At 34.8% G+C, this 20,017-nt stretch overlaps 2 protein-coding genes and 1 non-coding gene across 3 annotated transcripts; all 3 read left to right on the top strand.

Moving 5' to 3' along the window:
• The first annotated feature begins 6,768 nt into the window (after positions 1-6,768).
• LOC121268051 (transcription factor bHLH30-like) lies at positions 6,769-8,667 on the top strand. Its single transcript, XM_041172165.1, has 2 exons — positions 6,769-7,546; positions 8,058-8,667. The coding sequence occupies exons 1-2, from the start codon at positions 7,208-7,210 to the stop codon at positions 8,532-8,534; spliced, it is 816 nt and encodes a 271-aa protein (XP_041028099.1). The 5' UTR covers positions 6,769-7,207; the 3' UTR covers positions 8,535-8,667.
• Positions 8,668-12,345: 3,678 nt separating this feature from the next.
• On the top strand, positions 12,346-17,138 carry LOC121268050 (ubiquitin-like modifier-activating enzyme atg7). The gene is made up of 14 exons (XM_041172164.1): positions 12,346-12,662; positions 13,212-13,429; positions 13,908-14,099; positions 14,193-14,247; positions 14,358-14,452; positions 14,612-14,801; positions 14,930-15,035; positions 15,114-15,258; positions 15,334-15,492; positions 15,591-15,779; positions 15,941-16,138; positions 16,224-16,339; positions 16,437-16,596; positions 16,876-17,138. The coding sequence occupies exons 1-14, from the start codon at positions 12,527-12,529 to the stop codon at positions 17,047-17,049; spliced, it is 2,133 nt and encodes a 710-aa protein (XP_041028098.1). The 5' UTR covers positions 12,346-12,526; the 3' UTR covers positions 17,050-17,138.
• A 550-nt stretch (positions 17,139-17,688) lies between these two features.
• TRNAG-GCC lies at positions 17,689-17,759 on the top strand. Its single transcript has one exon. It is a non-coding gene; the product is annotated as a tRNA-Gly (tRNA).
• Positions 17,760-20,017: the final 2,258 nt, after the last annotated feature.

The raw sequence follows: 20,017 nt of genomic DNA, 5'->3' as shown, positions 1-20,017 counted from the left end.
GGCTTGTACTTGGGCTCGGATAAAATAATATTTTCAATAAATTAAAGTAGAATTAGAATATCGGATCGAGCGGGATTATATAAAAAATTAATTTTTTAATAATAAAATTTATATTTTTTCAAAATGATTGATTTGAACTTATGTATTTTATCACTGTATATATCGTTATACAAAATTTTATTATGCATATGTTGCACGCTTAACAATCCCAAAATAATACTCTATTCTTTAATAATGTTCAGATGAATTTAATTCTCACAAACTTTGTCCTTAATTTATATTCTTTATATACTTTATAATTTATTTTTTGTAATAATATTTATAGATGTTGACTTAACATAAATTCAGAATTTTCAAATTTTTTTTTTTTGTTTGTCTAAACTCTAAAATCTAGAACGAGCATAACCCTTTTGTGTATTTACCTTTAACAAGTTCTTCCACCTCATAATTCAAGTGTGCGACTAGTTTTTATAAGGACTATTGAATTTACTCCTAAAAATTGTTCAAACTCCATTTACTAATTAATGATTTCAAACCAAATCATAAAAAAAAAAAAAATCGCCAATCACTTTTTATTTTTAAAAAAACTTCATGTTATTTTTTTTCCAAGACTTAGAATAATTTATATATGAGTAATGTTATATATAATTGTGGAGTACGTAAGGGCTGTGAAATCGTTTTGAAAAAAAGTAGGATCTACTATTATACTTACGCACTCGAGTAATGCTATATACAATCATGAAGTACACAAACGCCGTGCAGACGTTTTGAAAAAGAGTGTAGTCTATTATTAAAAAATTATTAATTTTTTATATAGATATCGTATTTATTCATTTTTTTCAAAATAATTATGCGATACTTGTGCACTCACGACTGCAACTACAATTTCTCATTATTAAATAATTGCTTATTTCTCCAAAAGAAGTTATTCATGCCAAGCTTCAACATGGATCTTAAATCAATCATTAATTTTTCTAAATATTTTAAGAATGGGTTCAACAAATTACCAACTCTTAAAACAAATCCCACAGGAAAGTTGCCTTTCTTGACTCATGATGTTGAAGGGCTTTATGTTAATTCTCCTCGTTAGTATAGTTAACCTACATGTTTAATAGTTGTATTAAGTTAAGCATGAGTTAAAAAGGATTAATAGAATCATAAAAACTTCAGATCCGCTAATGATCTTGCAATCTAATGCCATTGCCTCGCTAGCTCTTTCATGAAGGGTACTGTACTATTCAAGGATCGAGTCTCTATAACTTATAAAAATTAAAATTAAAAATTTGAGTCTCCATATATAATCCAATTTTGTTGTTAAAAAAAAAAAAACCTCAAATTCAGAAATATTATAACTTGAAAAAAATAACTTACAGTTATATATATAAGTAATGCTACTCATCATCCCAATTTTCATCATCCTTCCATCATCCTATGATGTAGCATTAAGTGATTAGAAATTATTTATTATATATCACTTGTAAACTTATCATCTAATGCCACATCATGAAATGATGGAAGTTGAGATAATGAATAAATTTTTTCTATTTATATATAGGTTTTGTTCTATTTTCTTTCTTATCCAGCTTTTGAAATAAAATCAAATAAAAAGTTTATCAAAACACCACAATGCATGCAAACATACCTCTTTCTCTCTCTCAAAGGGTTACTATCACGTAAAAAATAAAAATAAAAATAAATAAATAATGAAAAGCTTTTTGGTTAATCGATATCCTTTCTAATTAACTGATGGATGGTGAATTGCACGAAAAGATTAAAAAAAATTAAAATAGTTCACATAGGGATCATATTGCCCAAAAGTTTTATATGGACGGTACAAATGTTGTAAGAACCACATGATGTGCTGTTATTTCTCTTTAGAGTTGGAACATCTAATTCGAATAAAAGATATAATATAGGTGGTGTACGTAGGAGCAGACGTTTTGCTGACGTCGTAATTAGATATATATAAATTCAGTCTCCTCTTTAATAGGTTGATCGTGAATCCCTACAAACATTTAAAATGTAGATTGAAAAATGTTCTTGGTATCAAGTGCTAGGATAACAGGGAATGAAAGAGGGTGACAATGCAAGGCCATCATGCATGGCTGCAGGCCTCTAAAAACCAAGTCTTTCCTATATGCGCACGACTGGTCCGGCCTTGTCATGGAAGACATTTCTTTAGCTATTGTTCTTTAAATAACAATTGGAATCTTAGGTATATAGAGAAATGAATTGAATAAAATATTATTTTTTAATATTATAATTATTTTTTAATTTGTAAAAGTTGAATTATTTATTATATTTTATGTAAAAATTTGAGAAAGTTGTAATGATAAGATGAGGTGAAACCATCGACCTATTTAATGTCGATAAGAAGTTGTTAAATCAGAGGAAAAGATTGTTCATTTTCTCCAACTATTTTTGTCTCCTAGCTTTTGAGATTTTTTCACGAGGATTTAAACACAATATATTAATGAGTAATATTATATACTATACTCTCATCCAGGGGCGGAACTACCTTAGGGCTTGAGGGGCTTTGGCCCCCCAAATTTTTTAAAATTTGATGAAAATTAAGTTTTAGAAGGTATTTTTTAGAGTAGATTATATAAAAATAAGTATCTAGCCCCTCCCAAAATTATTTTTTCTAAACTTAGCCCCCCAAACTAGATTTTCTAGTTCCGCCCCTGCTCTCATCCTATTTTGAGCATACTAAGTAGTATCTAATACATTCATCACTATTAGATGATAAAAAAATATGTAATAAATGATCATTTAATAGTGATAAATGTGTCACATCTTACTTAGTGAGATGATATATAGTATGGTGTATAAAATTTTCCTATATTAATATAACCAGAAAAAGAGGGTAAAAAGTGAAAGTTGTTACATCAAATAGGTCTAGCTTTGTGTATACATGGAATGTGGGTTCCATGTTCCATGCATGAATATATAGCCATGATTCATCCACTCGATCGAGCATGCTTCATGAAGATAACATAAATACGCATAATTAGAACGTGGATAAGTGACCTATGAATGAATGCTAAAGTGTCTTTTGCCAAATGCACGCTTTATTTCATGCCTTAAATCTCCATTAATACCACATTGGATGGGAGTTGTCTTTATCTCTGGTCGTGCCGTCTTTTTATTTAGTTAAAGATGCTCGTATGACTGACTAGGTTTTGTGGACCGATGATTATGATCTTTTTGTTCTTTTGTTTTTATTTATTCCTTTGGCCACAGGTCATGACCAATCATCATGGTTTGACACAACATTCATCATAATCGTAATCTATTTAATTAAATATAATATTATATAGAATTAAGATTTGAATTCATGATCTCTATTTTGATATTATATAAAATTATTTTTTCAAAAAAAAGATATTATGTAAAATTATTATTTATCTCAAAAATTTAAACTGATTGAAATATTTAGATTTAATTATTTCAATTTATATAATATAGAGTTTTGCTACATAACCTCCACCACATTTCACACTCCACACTTCACTTTTTTTTTAAAAATTTTTAATTTTTTTTAATTATTTTTTTTGAGTTTATTCTTTTTAAATTTTCTATTCATTATTTATATAATAAATATTTAATAAAAGAAAAAAATAACAAAAATTAAAAAAATATAAAGTGTGAAAAGGTTACGAAGATTTATTCAAAAAGAAATGAAAAGGAACTTAACAGTAATAAAATAAAATAAAGAAGAGTAATATGAATATGATGCGAGTGACCTGTACATGACGAATCACGACGTTGCCAAACCAAACCTCGAGCCTTATAAAATAATTTAAAGTATACATACAATTTTTCTTTTTACAATTCTTTTTAAATGAAGAGAAATTTATGTAATATTTAAATCTAAAATAAGTAAATAAAAACTTTTGATTAATGTAGAAATATCATTATTTGTTAATTTACGTACGGGATCTTTCACAATTTCCGATTTGTTTTCCTTTGTCTCGATTATTGTCGTTCTTTTGTGAATAATACTAAATATAATCGTAGAATGTATGAATATTATGTAATTATTTTTAAAAAAAATAAGATTTATTATTAAAAAATTAATTTTTTTATGTAGGTTCTGTATTTATTCATTTTTATCAAAGTAATTACACGACGCTTGCACACTCATGACTGCAACTATCATTTCTCTTCTTTTGATCCCTTTCGGGTATGAAAATTCAAAATACAATAATATTTTAAATGGAAGAAGGAAAATAAAAAGAAAATAAAAATTAGAAAGTAATAGTTTTCATGGATGCAGTGAAACTTGTGAAAGTAAAGAGTAATGTTATTTATCATCTTAATTCTCATTATCTCCTTATCATTTCATAATATAGTATTAAATAATTGAAATATATTTATTATATTTTACTTATAAACTTATTATTTATTGCTATATCATGGTATGATAAAATAATGATAAAAAAAAATAATGAATAAATTTACTCAAAAATAAATATTGGCGGAAAATGTAATAATATGGGTACAAGCAGCAGAAAATATGATAACGTTTTGCGTCATATATATCTACTACAATAAAATTATTAATTCCTCTCAAAAAATAAAATTTACATGCTTAAAATGTGTAAGTTCTATATACTTATTTGAGAAAACTAAATAAATTTAAAACTTACATAAAAAAAATTATTTTTTTAATGGTAGATTCTATTTTTTTAAAAGGAATACGCGAAACTTACATACCGTAATTAAATATATATCTAATAGAGTAATACTACATATAATTATAAAATACGCAAGCACCATACAATCATTTTAAAAAAAAGAGAGATTTACTAATAAAAAATTAACGTTTTTTCTTGTGAGTCATATTTATTTATTTTTTTTTAAAATGATTGCACGGCACTTACACACTTATAATTATAACTATTATTTCTCTATTTACAAATACTCATTTCTCCCTCCAAACTCAAGTCCGAATCCATATTAATCTAATGCCCTAAAAAGTCCATAATCTAATGCATGGAATATCTATATATAATCTGTTTGTAATGTCAACAACCTTTAGATTGGCATGATACTGTAATTGTACGGAATAATATTTATTTCTAGTGATTGAGTATTTAATTTGCTCATGCGAGTAGATCTAAGGTATATTCTCTGGAATAAACCATGGGGACCAAGGTATTGAAAAATAAAAAAATCAACTGACCTAATTTTTTTTTTTAATACAAACGATACGAGAATGATCTATCTACCTACGTAGTTGAATTTTAGAAAAAAAATATTTTTGTTCAAACATAAAATATAAATGAGTCATGGCTGCCGTCAGTAATGATGATGGCTGCCGTCAGTAATGATCGATGGAAGTGCTGTTTAGTATAAATTTAATTTTTAATTTATTTAATTTTGTAACATATTTAAATATTTTTAAAAAATAAAAAAATATATCAATATATTAAAAATCATTTCCTTAATTATTAAATAAAAAAATTAAATACAAGAACAGTAAAATGAAGAGACAAACTCAAAATTAGCATACTAGCATTTTCTAATATAAATTAGGTACGTTGTTCCAGTTTCGTTTATTACATAAATTCATTTTAATTCATTATTATAATTTTTTAAAATTTTAATATAAAATATAATAAATAATTTAATTTTTTTAAATTTTAAAATAATAATAATATTATATCATATCAATTCAACTTAATTCAATTTAATTAAACATCCAAACATAACTTTTCTTTATAACGAAAAATAGAAAATAAAAAATCATTGCATATATGCCCATCAATTCAAGGATCATAATTTTTTATTTTTTTTATTTTCCCTTGCATTCAAACCCGTCGTCCGTACGTAGTAATGATATATTAGAATTTAGTGCACACTTTCCTGAAAGCAAGGATTCATATGAGACAAGATTTAAATATATAAGATCTCAGTCTCTTCCTACGAAAAATAGATCTCATTATAAAAAATAAAAAAAACATTTTGTTTAGTGAGATTTTTTTTTTTTTCTTTTCAGGAAACATGTGCATCACTTGTTTATCTGAAAATTATACGTAATATTATTCAATTTATATTTTTTGTGTAAAAAAAAGAAAGTAATAATAATATTTTAGAAAATAATATTATTTTGATTTTGAACTTATCATCTTTAATTACATTTAATTTTATAACATATTTCCAGTAGCTTATTATATCATTAATCATTCAAATGAAAAGTTATATAAAATGGATGAGCTTGTTTAATTTTATAAACAATTTCAAATGATAGAGAGCTAGATTTGACCCTTTCAAAATAATGAACTTAGACTGGCCCTAATTATCCTTTCAAATTTTCAATTCATGACAGATTTAAATCTATTATTTAATGAAATTAGAGAAAGAAAGCAATTATAGTTAATTTAAAGTTTTTAATTAATAGAATCTACACAAAAATGATGAGTCATGTTTTAGGAATGCAGCTATAATGTTCATGTTAAATAATTTGACGTAAGTAGGACGTGTAAATCCAACTTCGGAGTTAGGTAATGTTAATCGAATAATTTTATTTGAAGATGTTTACGTCACACATAATTTATATGAAATAATTTAATATTAACTATTTTTATAGAAAAAAATTATACATAATAATATAATATATCTTTCTCTCTTCAAAATTGAATTTTGTAAAATAATTTAAAACGATTATATTCAATATTGAAAAAGTATAAAGTTGGAAACCAATGCTATTAATACGGTCATGATAGATCCCAGTGACTCCCTCGTAGCAAACCATCGTTGCTTTCTCCGAGCTAAGCTAGCTGATCTGTATCAACGCCATTGGTTTCGCCTGATCCTCTCGAGCTCGAACCTGCATCCAAATCTCAGTTCTCTGGATCCCTAACTCTCGGTTCCCGAAGGTGATCGAAAACTTGCCCTCTTCTAGTTACCTCGAAATGCTCCAGTTCAACGCCATGAACAAGAAAAAAAATATTTTCTTGCCGATCCTCTCCTCCACAAACACTTCCTCCGTTGTTCTTGAGCCTATTAATGGAATGTACGTATGACCAGACACACCACAAGAACGAAGACGAAGACCACCACCACGAACACTCTAAGCAAGAAAATTTGTTCACAAAGCGTAAAGCTCTCTTTTTGGTTCTGCCCAACTGCTCGCCCACCCCGTTTACGATCTACTAGCTAGCTTTGGTTCATAATATTTTTATCAGAAACTTTGACGCAAATGGCTTCCTACTCTTATAACTCCAATTCTTCATATGGTTATAAACCAAATTCTTCACTACAGTCCGATCATTTTGAGAGGCTGTTTGACCCTTTTCCTCACGGTGTAGAAGGTTTTGATGGGGTTCTGCTTGGCGGTTCGGCGCTATCTCACTCGTTAGTTTTGGATAGCGAGAAGGGAGAGCTTGTGAAAGCTCCGGTAAGGGTTGGAAAGAAAGGGTTGTCGGAGCCGAAGGCTTTGGCAGCTTTGAAGAGTCACAGTGAGGCAGAGAGGAGGAGAAGGGAGAGAATCAACGCTCATCTCACCACTCTTCATGGCCTGATGCCCTTCACTGAAAGGGTAAATTAATTTATATTTCTGCGTTGTTCATCATCAACAATAGCAGCACAATGAATTAATCGAGTGTCGTCGTAATAAGCGATGGTGCTAATTAATACTAGACACAGATCTGTTCATTTCTTTCGTCTATCTAGAGCTATTTTATACTATTTTTGTTGGGTTCTTGGTTTGCCTAAATTAATGTTGAGCTTTAAAGATTCGAGAATTTGATGAAAAAAGGAAGCATTTAGATCATGATCCTGGTAAATTTAATTAATGCTTATTTTTCCGTGCCCTTTTCTTCCCACAACAGAAGTAGATTTGAATTAACTATCAGATTTTCATCCGGTGCTATGATTGTTGAAGAAAATGATGTCTGTTGCTGGTATGGTATCTGCTAGTAGCTTCAGCTGTGAAATATAATTGCAGGGGCCATTTCAATAATGCACATCAAAGTTTTATAGAAATAAATCGTTTGAATCGGTTTATAAGGTAGCTAGTGCTGATGGAGATTAATTCATTGCTGAATTAGATGGACAAAGCCACGTTGCTTGCTGAAGTAATAAGCCAAGTGAAAGAATTGAAGAAGAATGCAGTTGAAGCAAGCGAAGGTTTTCTCATTCCCATGGATGCTGATGAGGTGAGAGTCGAGCCTTTTGATGATGGAGCAGAAGATGGAATAATGTCTTACAGGGCATCTCTCTGCTGTGATTACCGACCGCAGTTTTTCTCTAATCTAAGACAGGCCATTGATCCCCTTCAGCTTGAGATGAGGAAGTCGGAAGTTTCAACCTTGGGTTGCCGGGTGAAGAACGAGTTCGTTTACGTTTGCTGCAAAGGTGACAATATTAACATGACAGAATGCCAAGTTATTGCAGATAATGTCTACCAAGCCCTCAGTTCTGTAATGGATAAAGCTTCTGTCGTACCAGAATACTCCCCAAGTACAACACTCCCAACTAAAAGGCGAAAGGCCTCTTTCTTTGACACATCATCTAGTTCATCCTGAAACTCTAGCTACGCATATGTTATCATGTGGGTGATTGAAATTCTGCGTTACTTGTGAAGGCATACCTGTGTCGAACACATGATCGGGGACTACTTGATTTGATTTGCAAGAAGTTTAATTTCAAGTCTAACTTTGACTTGAGGATTTAAACTTTCATTATCTCATTACAAACAGTATTGAAATATTACAGATTTAATATGAAATGTTGTGAATGAGATTGAGGCCTTACATTACTTGACAATTACAACAATAACAACGTAAACTCATTAGAGTGTGCCTAATTTCTTATCAACAATGCTATAGACAACCGTCGGGCGTAACCGTTGGGTAACCGGCGCCACGTTAGCTGATATATTGAAACAATAATGAAAAAAGGGGGACGGAACCGGAGGAAAGAATTCGGAATTTCAATACAACAATAGAAAACATGAAAGAACAACTTTGTTTCCTCACTGCGTCCTCGTCATCGTCTTTGAGTCTCTTGTTTCTTCACTGCGTCGTCGTCGTCTTTGGGTCTCTCATCTCCTCACTGTGTTGTTGTCATCTTTGGATCTCCCGTTTCCTCATTGCGTTGTAGTTGTCAAACAACCTCTAAAATCCAAATCTCTTAGAGAAATACAAGAAACAAGAAGAAGAGGGAGGAGTGAAACTTTGGATAATATACTAGAGAATTTGGAGGAACGATGGATGTGCTGAGCTCATTGGACGCACTTCGCAAATAGGTTTGATTTGTTCTCCTCCTTTAATCATTCTCTTTAATTCTACTTGATTGCTGGGAAATTTATAATAAGGAAGTTCGGAACTCTGCGAGTACAGATGTTTAAACTTCAATTGTTTTGTTTGTCCTTCGATTTGTCGGCAGCCGAAATTGGAGTTTCTACATAGTGAAAAATTGAATGTCTGAGATCAGCTTGTGATTCCTTATTTTTTGCTTCAATTATCGCCATACTTATAATAAAAGAAATTTCTGCATCTCCCTCCCTTGAGAACTTTTCCATTTTCTTGGTCATTTGTTAAAACTTGGGATTTTTTTTTTCTCCATGGATGGCAATGACATTTTATCATCAACTTATCATTCATATAAAAATCTTAGGTAAAGATGGCCTTTTCCTTGTCTAAATTTAATCTCTGATCCTAATTGTTGCAATCATTAGCCATATAAACGTTAGCTATATGTATCGGCCGCAACCTCTCAAGTATTGGACAAGAAGGTAGATTGACAAATAAATGAAGAATTTCTTGCTATAATTACATTGTCTACCGACCTCTTCAACCTAATTTCTCTTTGCTGATTTATCTCCTATCCCATTTTGAGCTTGAACAAACAATTTAGCATATTAGATCTCAGATGATAGGACTACATAATTCTAAGAACATATATGCCGATTAATATTTTTTTTATGTACTGAACAGGGCATTCATCATGGGCTGTACTATGTGCGTTTTAATTCTTTAATTCTTGCTAGGTCGTAAATGTAATTTTTCCAGTGAGTATTTCATCCGTCTATGATTGCAAGCTCAAAAGCTTGAAGCTCAATTGGATGAACAAATGAATTCATATCGTAAGGTGGTTTCTACAAAGGGCATGGGAAAAACTGATACTTCAGAGAATGATTTTGAATATGGGATAGACCGATTGTTAAAACAGCTCCAGCAGGTAAATTCACAGATGCAAGCTTGGGTATCATCAGGGGGATCAAAAATGGTTTCTCACACCTTGACTAGGCATCAAGAGATTCTGCAAGAATAGGGATCATAATGCTTTGATTTGGAAACTTTTGTCAATATCTTGACATGTAAGTTCAAGAGAGTCTGTTACTTGAAATTTGCCTTTAAATTTGCCATGCTGCTCCACTTCACACTGCCTTTCCAACTCCTCCACTGCCACCTGATCTCTCTCTTCATCACACACTCTTACAACCACTTCTTCGTCAATGAGCTTTGTAATGTAAAGATCAGTTAATTTAAAATAATTTTTCCCATGAAAATAATGTAGATCGAGTGCTTGATCGGCCAAACATGGTTTCTTCCCAACACTCTGTTTGACTGTCCATGATCCCTAATAAATTAATTGAAACTAATGCAAAATCTAAAGAACATGGCCAACCTGTTTCCAGAGGAGGGGAAGAAGACAACTTCGTGGCTCGGAAGATATGGGGAAGATGAGGGAGAGGTAGAGATTCGTTGGCTTCATGTGGGTCCTCAGACATTCATCACTTGGGCAAGATGAAGGGAGGGGGGATTTCGTGGGTAAGGGCTTCGATTTCGTCGGGCTTAGGGCAGAGATTTCATGTGGAAGACAATGGGAGGGAAGACTGCTTCGATTTCGTAGGGCTTAGGGCAAGGCTTTCATGTGGAAGACAAAAGGAGGGAAGACGAAGCATCGATTGAGTTCATGGGAAAGATGAAGGGAGGGAGAGAGAGCTGGACTGCTGAATGAGTTTGAGGGTTGAACATGATTGAAGGGAGAAGGGGTTTGGGGGGCAATCCAGGGTTGAAGGAAAAAATGAAACGCATCGTTTTGATAAATATCATAACACGCCGTTTCATTTTCCACGGGGGCAACAGTTCCCCCCCGGTGCCCCCTTGTGGTTGTCAACATCATTTTTCATTGAGAAATTCTATAGTGAACCGGCTTGCGTCCCCTCTGCGGCCTCGTGGCTGACATGGAATTATTTAAAAAAAAAAATAGACAGAAAGAAAATGAAAGCAGAGAGAAATGAAATGGGTAAGCTTCGTCTTTGCCTTAATTGTCAAAGCTCAAGCTGTCTTGTCCTGAGCTATCTTCTCCTCGTCTTGGCCCTAGCTTCGTCTTCTCCCAAGCTTTGTCTTTCTGGTCTGTGGCTTATGTGTTCGTGCTAGAGCGAAACCAAAGAGTGGGAGTGAAGCATTCTGTATGTGGTCACTGTCGTGGATGAAGGATTCTAGTTGTTGTGGTCGTTGTTGTCACACAGTCTAGATCTTTGAGTCGCAGTTGTCGTCGTGGGTGAGAGAGAGGTTTGCGGTCGCCGTGAGAGGCCCACTGTGATTCGGAGACAATGGAGCGGGGGGAAGACAATGGCTTCTGCATTCGTGGGGATGGGGATTTCGATGAGTCGTAGATGAAGGACTTCGAGAACTGTCTTTGATTCATTCAATTTTTGTTTTTTTCTTTTAAAATTAATTCCACATCAGCTGCGAGGCCTCGGCGGGGACGCAGGCCGGTTGCCAAGTTAAAATTCTTTATATAACTTTTATTGAAGGATATACACTAAGATTTTAAATTAAAAAAAAAAATTATATAAATTTAGGTGTGCAAACTTCTTGTAATACATTTTTTTAAGTAGATTCTATTTTTTTCAAAAACTTTGCAGACTTAAACATCCTGAACTTATGTCTAACTAACATTTCTAATTTAGAATCCCATTAGGCTTAATTTTTATTTTTTTTGATAAATTACAAAAAACCATCCCAAAATTATGATATTATTTTAAATAAATATTCTATGTACAGTTACTTTTACATATTCTTTGTGCACTTCATTATTGTCATTGACTACATTATTTTTTTAATATAAAATAACTGTTTTAACCAATTACATCAATGAAATGTATAAAAAATATGTAAAAATGACTGTACGTAGTAAAACTCTATTTTTAAATATAATTCGGAGTAGCTACTCGTAACGAACTCGCTCCCTACACCGATCTATTTTGACTCTTTGGCTAAAACTTGTTCAATAAGTAAAATTAGGAAGTTAGTTTGAAAATGCGATAATTAATAAACTTTGAAAAAACACAAATAATTAGGGAGTTAAAGCCGCTACGTTAGGGGATCCAAAGGTGACGTGGCAAATCTTGATTGCTCCGAATATTACAATCGAATCGATCTAACCAAAGAGAACCCGCCGAACCTGGCCAGAGGCAGAGCCATCAAGGAGGGGAAGGAGGAGAAGAAGAATAGGGAGAGGAGAGTCGCAAATCAGAGGGAACCGAAAACGGAGAAGAAAATCCATGGCGGGGCACGATAGTGGATCGATACTTGTATTCGCGCAATTCCAGAGCGCGGTGGACGAGGGTTTCTGGCACAGACTGTCCTCTCTCAAGCTCAACAAGCTCGGCATCGACGAATCTCCCATTCCCATCACTGGTACCGCTCGCTCTTCTTCACTCTATGTGCTTCTAATCTTTCTTTATTTTTTGTTGCCCTAATTAGTATTCAGATTTTGGAATCCTGTATTTTGTGCTGGTGTTGTGGTTAGGCGATCAGCATCATCATAATTTTATTTTTTGCATAAACTTGCTGTTAGTTGATGAGAAAGTAGGGGGGAGTAATAGAACCTTTTAGTATTATGTATTTCTTTTCGGTCGTGGTCGTGAAAGGATTGAAAAGTTTGGGTCAACTAACTCAGATGATTAAGTTAGATTCATTAGCGTGAAAAGTGAAATCCCCAAATAGTGAAGAGTGCTTACGAACAGGAATTTAGATTCTAAGAGAATATTTAAATAGGGATTCATATCAGCGAAACTATAAGTAACCTACTGTTGCATCGAAAATTATGAATCTAAGCTAAAGTATGAACCGTTGGTCCCAATTTTTGACACATTATTGGAATTTCATAGTGTTGTACAAAACTATTTGATATGAAGATTTGTGAACTCCGTATGTTCTGAATTGAAAACTGACCTTGTTTTGCAGGTTATTATGCACCTTGCTCTCACCCGCAGGTGTCAAATAATTTAACTCTACTAGCTCAGTCTTTGCCTTCTGAATCAAACGAGCAATCTTCAACAGCAGCCACAAGTCGTGGAAACAGGAACAGGTGCCCCATCCGGGGCATTCTTTACAACACGAATACAATTGAAAGCTTCCATACGCTTGACAAGAAGAGCTTGCTAAGGGCAGAAGCAAAGAAGGTGCCTCTTGTAATGGGTTTAATTCTTGAATTGTATGTGCTGTAGCCTGTATTTCTATCTCCAGGAAACCCCAAGGGGTTGGCCCAAGTGGTGAAGGCCTTGGTCTTGGGGCATCACTCCCTTCAAGTTCCAAGGTTCAACACCTCATGGGTGCAAACAATCCTTTGGGGTCACACCCCTGGTGAAAAGCCTGCGATTTAACCAATTCCGTGTAGGAAACTTCCGAGGGTGCGGTGCACGGGACTGGGGATTACTCCGAAGGGCCTTGCCTTGGAGAGGTTTCCCGACATAAAAAAAAGAAAGAAAGTATTTCTATGTCTAGGATGAGTTTATTTGGCTGCTTAGCAATTTTAGATTGTATTGTTGTATGACTTGATTGGAAGTACAAATCTGGTGTTACAAGTTTACTTGTTGATATCTTTTTTTTTTTTTTTTTGGTTTTGTTTAAATAAGCAATCAACTTCTTATTGATATCTAGATTTGGGACGACATTCATACTGGAAGGGCTGTGGAGGATAGTGCATTGCTTTCAAGGTTCCTTCTTATCTCGTTTGCAGACCTGAAAAAATGGAACTTTCATTACTGGTTTGCTTTTCCTGTTCTGGTGCTTGATCCTCCTGCAACCTTGGTTGATTTAATGCCAGCTTCACAGTATTTTAGCTTAGAAGAGGTGCTGAGACTACTTTTATGGTTGAAAATAATGAAGCTAACTATTATGCTTCTATCTCCATTTTAATGCCCAAATTGTTATTTTGACCTGTAGGCAGAATCTGTTTCTGCAGCTTGTAATGAGTGGCGTAACTCAAGCTTAACAGCAGGTAAATATGTCTCCTCATTATTTGCAATTTTTTAAGTTTTTTTATTTTTCTTAGTTGAGTGTAAATGTTATTTTTTTCTTTTTAGTCAAAGTTTAAGGTTTCTGCTGCAGATGTGCCATTCTTTTTGGTCAGTACTGATCCAAATTCACATGCAACTGTTAAGCATCTGAAGGACTGGGAAACCTGTCAAAGCAATGGTCACAAGGTTTGTCCACATGACTCTTTAAATATCTGTAATTCATTCCAGTTAATCAAACACAATATGCTTATGGCGGAAAAAAAATAGGCTTACATGGGGATGTTTAGTTGGTGGACCACATTCTGGATATGTCATTCTTAAGTCTACTTTGCATTTTATTGGCAGTTGCTTTTCGGATTTTATGACCCATGTCATCTTCCACACAATCCTGGTTGGCCTCTCCGCAACTACCTTGCTCTTATTTGTGTGAGATGGAATCTCAAGTCGGTTCGCTTTTTATGCTATAGAGAGAGTCGTGGCTTCGCAGATTTGGGGTCGTCCCTTGTTGGTGAAGCCTTGATTACAGTTCCACCAGGTAGAGCGGCAGAAATTGGGTAACAGCTCTATTCTGATTGATTGTTGCTCTCTCTCTCTGTTTCTCTCTCATTTGAACTTATTTCTGTCTGCCTGAATCTTCTCAACCTTTTGTTAATAATGTTTCAGGATGGAGGGATCATCAATCTTTACCTAATGCAGTGGGGTGGGAACATAACAAAGGGAGGCAAGTACCCAGGTCTATTAGCCTTGCTAAATCCATGGATCCAACTAGGTATGCTGTCTGCACTGTCACTCTATTTCCATAATGGTATTATTGTTACCCTAGCATTTTGAGACATTCTTTTTACAGGTTGGCCATATCTGCTGCAGATTTGAATTTAAAACTAATGAGATGGCGTGCTTTACCATCCCTGAACTTAAATGCCTTGTCATCTATCAAGTGTCTTCTACTAGGAGCAGGTACGCTAGGATGCCAGGTTGCTCGCATGCTTATGGTGAGAGCTCAAAAACTTATGATTAAAGTATAAGACTTATCTTTTTGGGTGATAAAAAATTTATGCATATTGCAGGCTTGGGGGGTGCGGAAAATTACACTGCTTGACAGTGGCAGGGTTGCTATGTCAAATCCATTGAGGCAGTCCCTCTATACATTGGATGACTGCCTCAATGGAGGTGAATTTAAAGCCACAGCAGCAGTTAAAAGTCTCACTCGCATATTCCCAGCTGTTGTAAGTGATTTTACCTTCCATTCCTTTAATCAGACGGGTTATTCTGGAAAGATGTTAATTTTTCATACCACGCATGCATTCAATCATTCATTTTACAGGATGCAGAAGGTGTTGTGATGGCTATACCAATGCCTGGGCACCCCGTGTCTAGCCAAGAAGAGGATAGTGTGCTTGAAGATTGTAGACGCTTGCATGATTTGATTGATTCTCATGATGCAGTTTTCTTGTTGACTGATACAAGGGAAAGTCGGTGGTTACCTACACTTCTCTGTGCCAATACGAACAAGGTCTATGTCTTAATTCTTTTGTTTTCTTCCCTTGGGATAGTTTTTGTTACATTTGGCATTTTCTTTTCCAACAAGCTTGGGTCTCATTCTCAACTCCAACAATTAGTCTTTCATTTATTGATATCAGCCTCACTTGCATACATATGATTTTCTATTTGCAGATTACCATAACAGCAGCTCTAGGGTTTGATAGCTTCTTGGTTATGCGCCATGGAGCTGGTCCTTTTGTCTCTAGCCATGACTTCAAAGTTGAAGCTGCTAATGCTTTATCTGCGGTGGAAAACATTGCCCAAGCTGATAAAGTTGAAAGGCAGAGATTGGGCTGTTACTTCTGCAACGATGTGGTTGCACCAATTGATGTAATTTTCAAGAAAGCCAGAGATACGATATTTTATATGTTTTATCTATAACAAACTCAACCATAATTCCTGTGCGCTTTTGCAGTCAACTGCCAACCGCACATTGGACCAGCAATGCACTGTTACACGACCAGGGCTTGCTCCTATTGCTTCAGCTCTTGCCGTTGAACTTTTGGTGGGCATCCTGCATCACCCTCAAGGGTAAGGCTATGTGAAAAGACATTATTCATTATTTTTTGGAGTTTTGAAGAGATTGTCAGTTGGCTGTTGTTTTTGGTGTTGAACTGCAAATGTACAGGATATATGCAGAAGGGGAGGTTGCAAACTCCTTGACCAGTGAAAGTAGTGAGCAGCCCCTTGGTGTTTTACCCCACCAGATTCGAGGTTCCCTCTCTCAATTTTCTCAGATGGCACTTGTGGGTCACTCCTCAAACAGTTGCACAGCTTGTTGCAGCACTGTAAGTTTTGCTTGCTCATTTGATTACTGTTTCTAGTGCTGCTTTTTAGATTCATTTCCTTGGTTATTGTTTTCAAACAACATGGTGGTGTATATATATGTGTGTGTGTGTGTGTATAAGAATCAAACATGTATGTCTCAACTCAGATAGATTCTGCAAGTATTTCATACTGTTTGTCTTGTTGATCGTTTTCCTTTTTCTCATCTTGTGCCCATTTCTTTTTGTTCGTCTTTTTTTCATCAACGAGTGTTTTAACTTCCACCACAATCAATTGATCAGGTGGTATCCGAATATCGGGAAAGAGGAATGGAATTTATTATCCAAGCAATCAACCATCCAACTTATCTAGAGGATCTCACTGGCCTAACAGAGTTAATGAGATCAGCCAGCTCCTTCAAACTTGACTGGGACAATGAGACGGATCCTGACGAGGACGATTATGTTGACATTTAAGGAATTCCTTTTAACTGGATGCGCTTATTTATTCAACTGGCATTAGAGTACGTTATTCTAATGTGAAACAACTTAGTTCTTTGATTTGACATGTTGGGCTGCACAAAAATCTCTGGTTGAATCCATTTCGCCTCGGTATATTCACAGAATCGCAAGGATATCCGGAAATGTAACCATATGAACGCTTCTATGTAATTTATAATATTAATCTTGACTACAAAAAAGAAAAGAAACAACTCGGTGTCTAATTCAGCCACTTTGTTTGTCTTCACTACTAATGATTCATGAGACATCATTACTGATCTTGAATTAGCTGAAAGCTTGTAAATCAGGTCAAATTAATTTCTCTTAAGAAAAAGAAAGTATATCATTACTGTGCAGATCAAAGGTTTATAAGCGCCGTTGTAATGGTGGGTGAGCATGGCAACGATTGGGCCATTTGTGGATGCAACAGTCGAGTTTTAAGGTTGCTTTGAACCTAATCATAGCCCCATCGAGTGGCATGCCGCATATGCTTATATTCTTATAATTATACTTTATATAATTTGGAGAGACAGACGCACTCTGCGCGAACTCCGCTATTTAATGTAGTACGGTTCGCAGTATTTGAATTATTTTAAGATTGCTGTGGGCATGATAGCACCAGTGGTCTAGTGGTAGAATAGTACCCTGCCACGGTACAGACCCGGGTTCGATTCCCGGCTGGTGCATTCTATTTTTCTCCATTTTGTTTATACTTAGTGGGGGTCCTATTTTTAATACGGAAATAAATCAAGTATGATGCCTTAATGTTGAAAATATAAGTAAGGATTTTAGCATTTTTCTTCTCCTTTCTTTATCTCCGATTTGGTCCTCATAATGACCAAAGATTTATAACAACCAAAGGGTCCCTCTTTGAAGCTACGAATATATAGTTGTTCAAAACAAATCCAGCCAACAATAATCTCATTCGGTTTAGCTGTTCAGTTGGGCATGATTTGCATGCGTTTCCTAAGCCGAACCAGTACGTCAATGTGGAAACATCACTTTGTTACTTCAATTGAACTCGATCAGTTTTGGCCGCTTTGAAACAAACGAGGTAGGACATAAAGAACTACAATGGTTGGCATATTTTGCAAGTAAACCAAAATTCGCACAACAAACTGAAATGAGAGAAAAAGTCATTTCTGACCCACTATGATGATCTGGACTTTGATCTATGTCGTTTGGTGCCCTTGACGTGGTTTGGTGCGGCTATGCGTATGTCTATGACAGTGAATGAAAAATAAATAATGAGAATGTAAAAGAGAGGGAGACACATAGATTTACGTGACTCGACATTAAGTCTACATCCAAGGAAGATTTGGGGAGGAAATATCCACTATAATAAACTTATTTATATCTTTCACAGTCTCTCGTTCACACTGTACAATAGATATTGGATGTTTAACTTCTAATGGAGAGATCGTCGTTGGAGTTCATCTCTTCCCCTTCAAGAAGCCAAAGTTGAGATTAAAGAAGAAGTCGAAGTTCCTCAAAAGTCGTCTGGCCGTTTCCTTTTATCGGTCTCCTCTTTTCGCGTGCGCATAGGGAGCGGTGAGAATTGACAGCTTTTCCCTTGTGTGTTTGACTACCTTTCTTTTCTCTATTTTTTCTTTTACCTTCCCGTCCTTTCCTCCTGACACATTCTCTCTCTTGTCTCTTTGTCCTCTCTCCCTCTCTTTCTTTTGTCCTCTAATGATGATCATTTGGTGGGCTGGGCCTATTCATATGAGTTTGAAATATTTTATCCCCTTCATAAGCTGTAAATGTGTGTAAGCAAAGATTGGTTCTTGGCACCTCAGCAGCAACTTGATCGCTGGCCCTTGAAAAAGAATGTATCCTGCAGAGTTGATGACATCAATTCTTCAAAAAGAGAAGCAAACTTTTGTAAGCAAATCGCAAAACCACTACTTCGTGGAATTTGACCGTAACCTTTTCATTCCAACTAATATTAGGCTGAAGACTGAAGTTGCAGGGCTTGATAGAGAGATTTGCTACCAATATAATTCAAGCTTTCTTTTTCGATGACTTCAAAATTTGAACTGCTGGGTCAGTCAACGAGGAAGGAACCTGAAGAACACCAACACGCGGTGAACTTGTTCCAAAATTGTGAACACACATTTTGACGTATATTATCGGAAGAACAGAACTGGATAGGTGCTGCCGCTCCAAAGTTTATGCCAACAAGGGTACAGGAAAAGCAACAGAGTCCTAATTAACAAAAGGGATTGGAAATTCGGAGTCTTTGGAGATATTGAGTTGGTAGCTTTTGCACTTTTGCACTTTTTAGAGTCGCAAAAACCATCATATAGAATTATTTCATTGTGGGTGATATCATATCCTACCAAGCACTCTATCCTTTGGCAAATGCAGTTTTTGGTTGTGGAAATTGACCTCTCTCTCTCTCTCTCTCTCTCTCGCTCTCCCTATATATATATATATATATATATATATATATATATATATATGAGTGGCCATTTTGAGTAGCACTTTTGGTGTCACATATATAACTTGGAGGGGTTGCCAGCATTACACCTGCCGATATAGTGGAATTAGGGTACTATTAGGCACATTGCTGATACCTCTCATTTGATTTGGTGCAGAACCCCTGCCAATATAAAGATTTTGCAAGATACGCACCTAATTGCCTGGATTTTATTCGTTTATTAGGTCTAGTTAATCCGGGACGTATATGCGAAATTGAGAACTTGCATGAATCCCCAACTCTATCCAATGACACCAGAGCATTCATCAGGCTATTCGACTGTGAATGGAGATTCTGAAACCTCAAGAATTTCCTCATCATAGAGATATGGAGAAGCAGAAAATGAAAACAATTGGGGTTATATATGGGATCAATAAATTGATCCCTAGCCATGAGTTCTTACTATGCGGGACTCAACTTAAATGATGGTTTTTTTTATAATCAGTTGTTAGGACAAGTTTT

Source organism: Juglans microcarpa x Juglans regia, chromosome 5S (genome assembly GCF_004785595.1).
Source record: "Juglans microcarpa x Juglans regia isolate MS1-56 chromosome 5S, Jm3101_v1.0, whole genome shotgun sequence".
NCBI classification, from domain to species: Eukaryota; Viridiplantae; Streptophyta; class Magnoliopsida; order Fagales; family Juglandaceae; genus Juglans; species Juglans microcarpa x Juglans regia.
The sequence above is the reverse complement of the archived record's forward strand: the minus strand, read 5'-3'. Positions and strand labels throughout refer to the sequence as shown.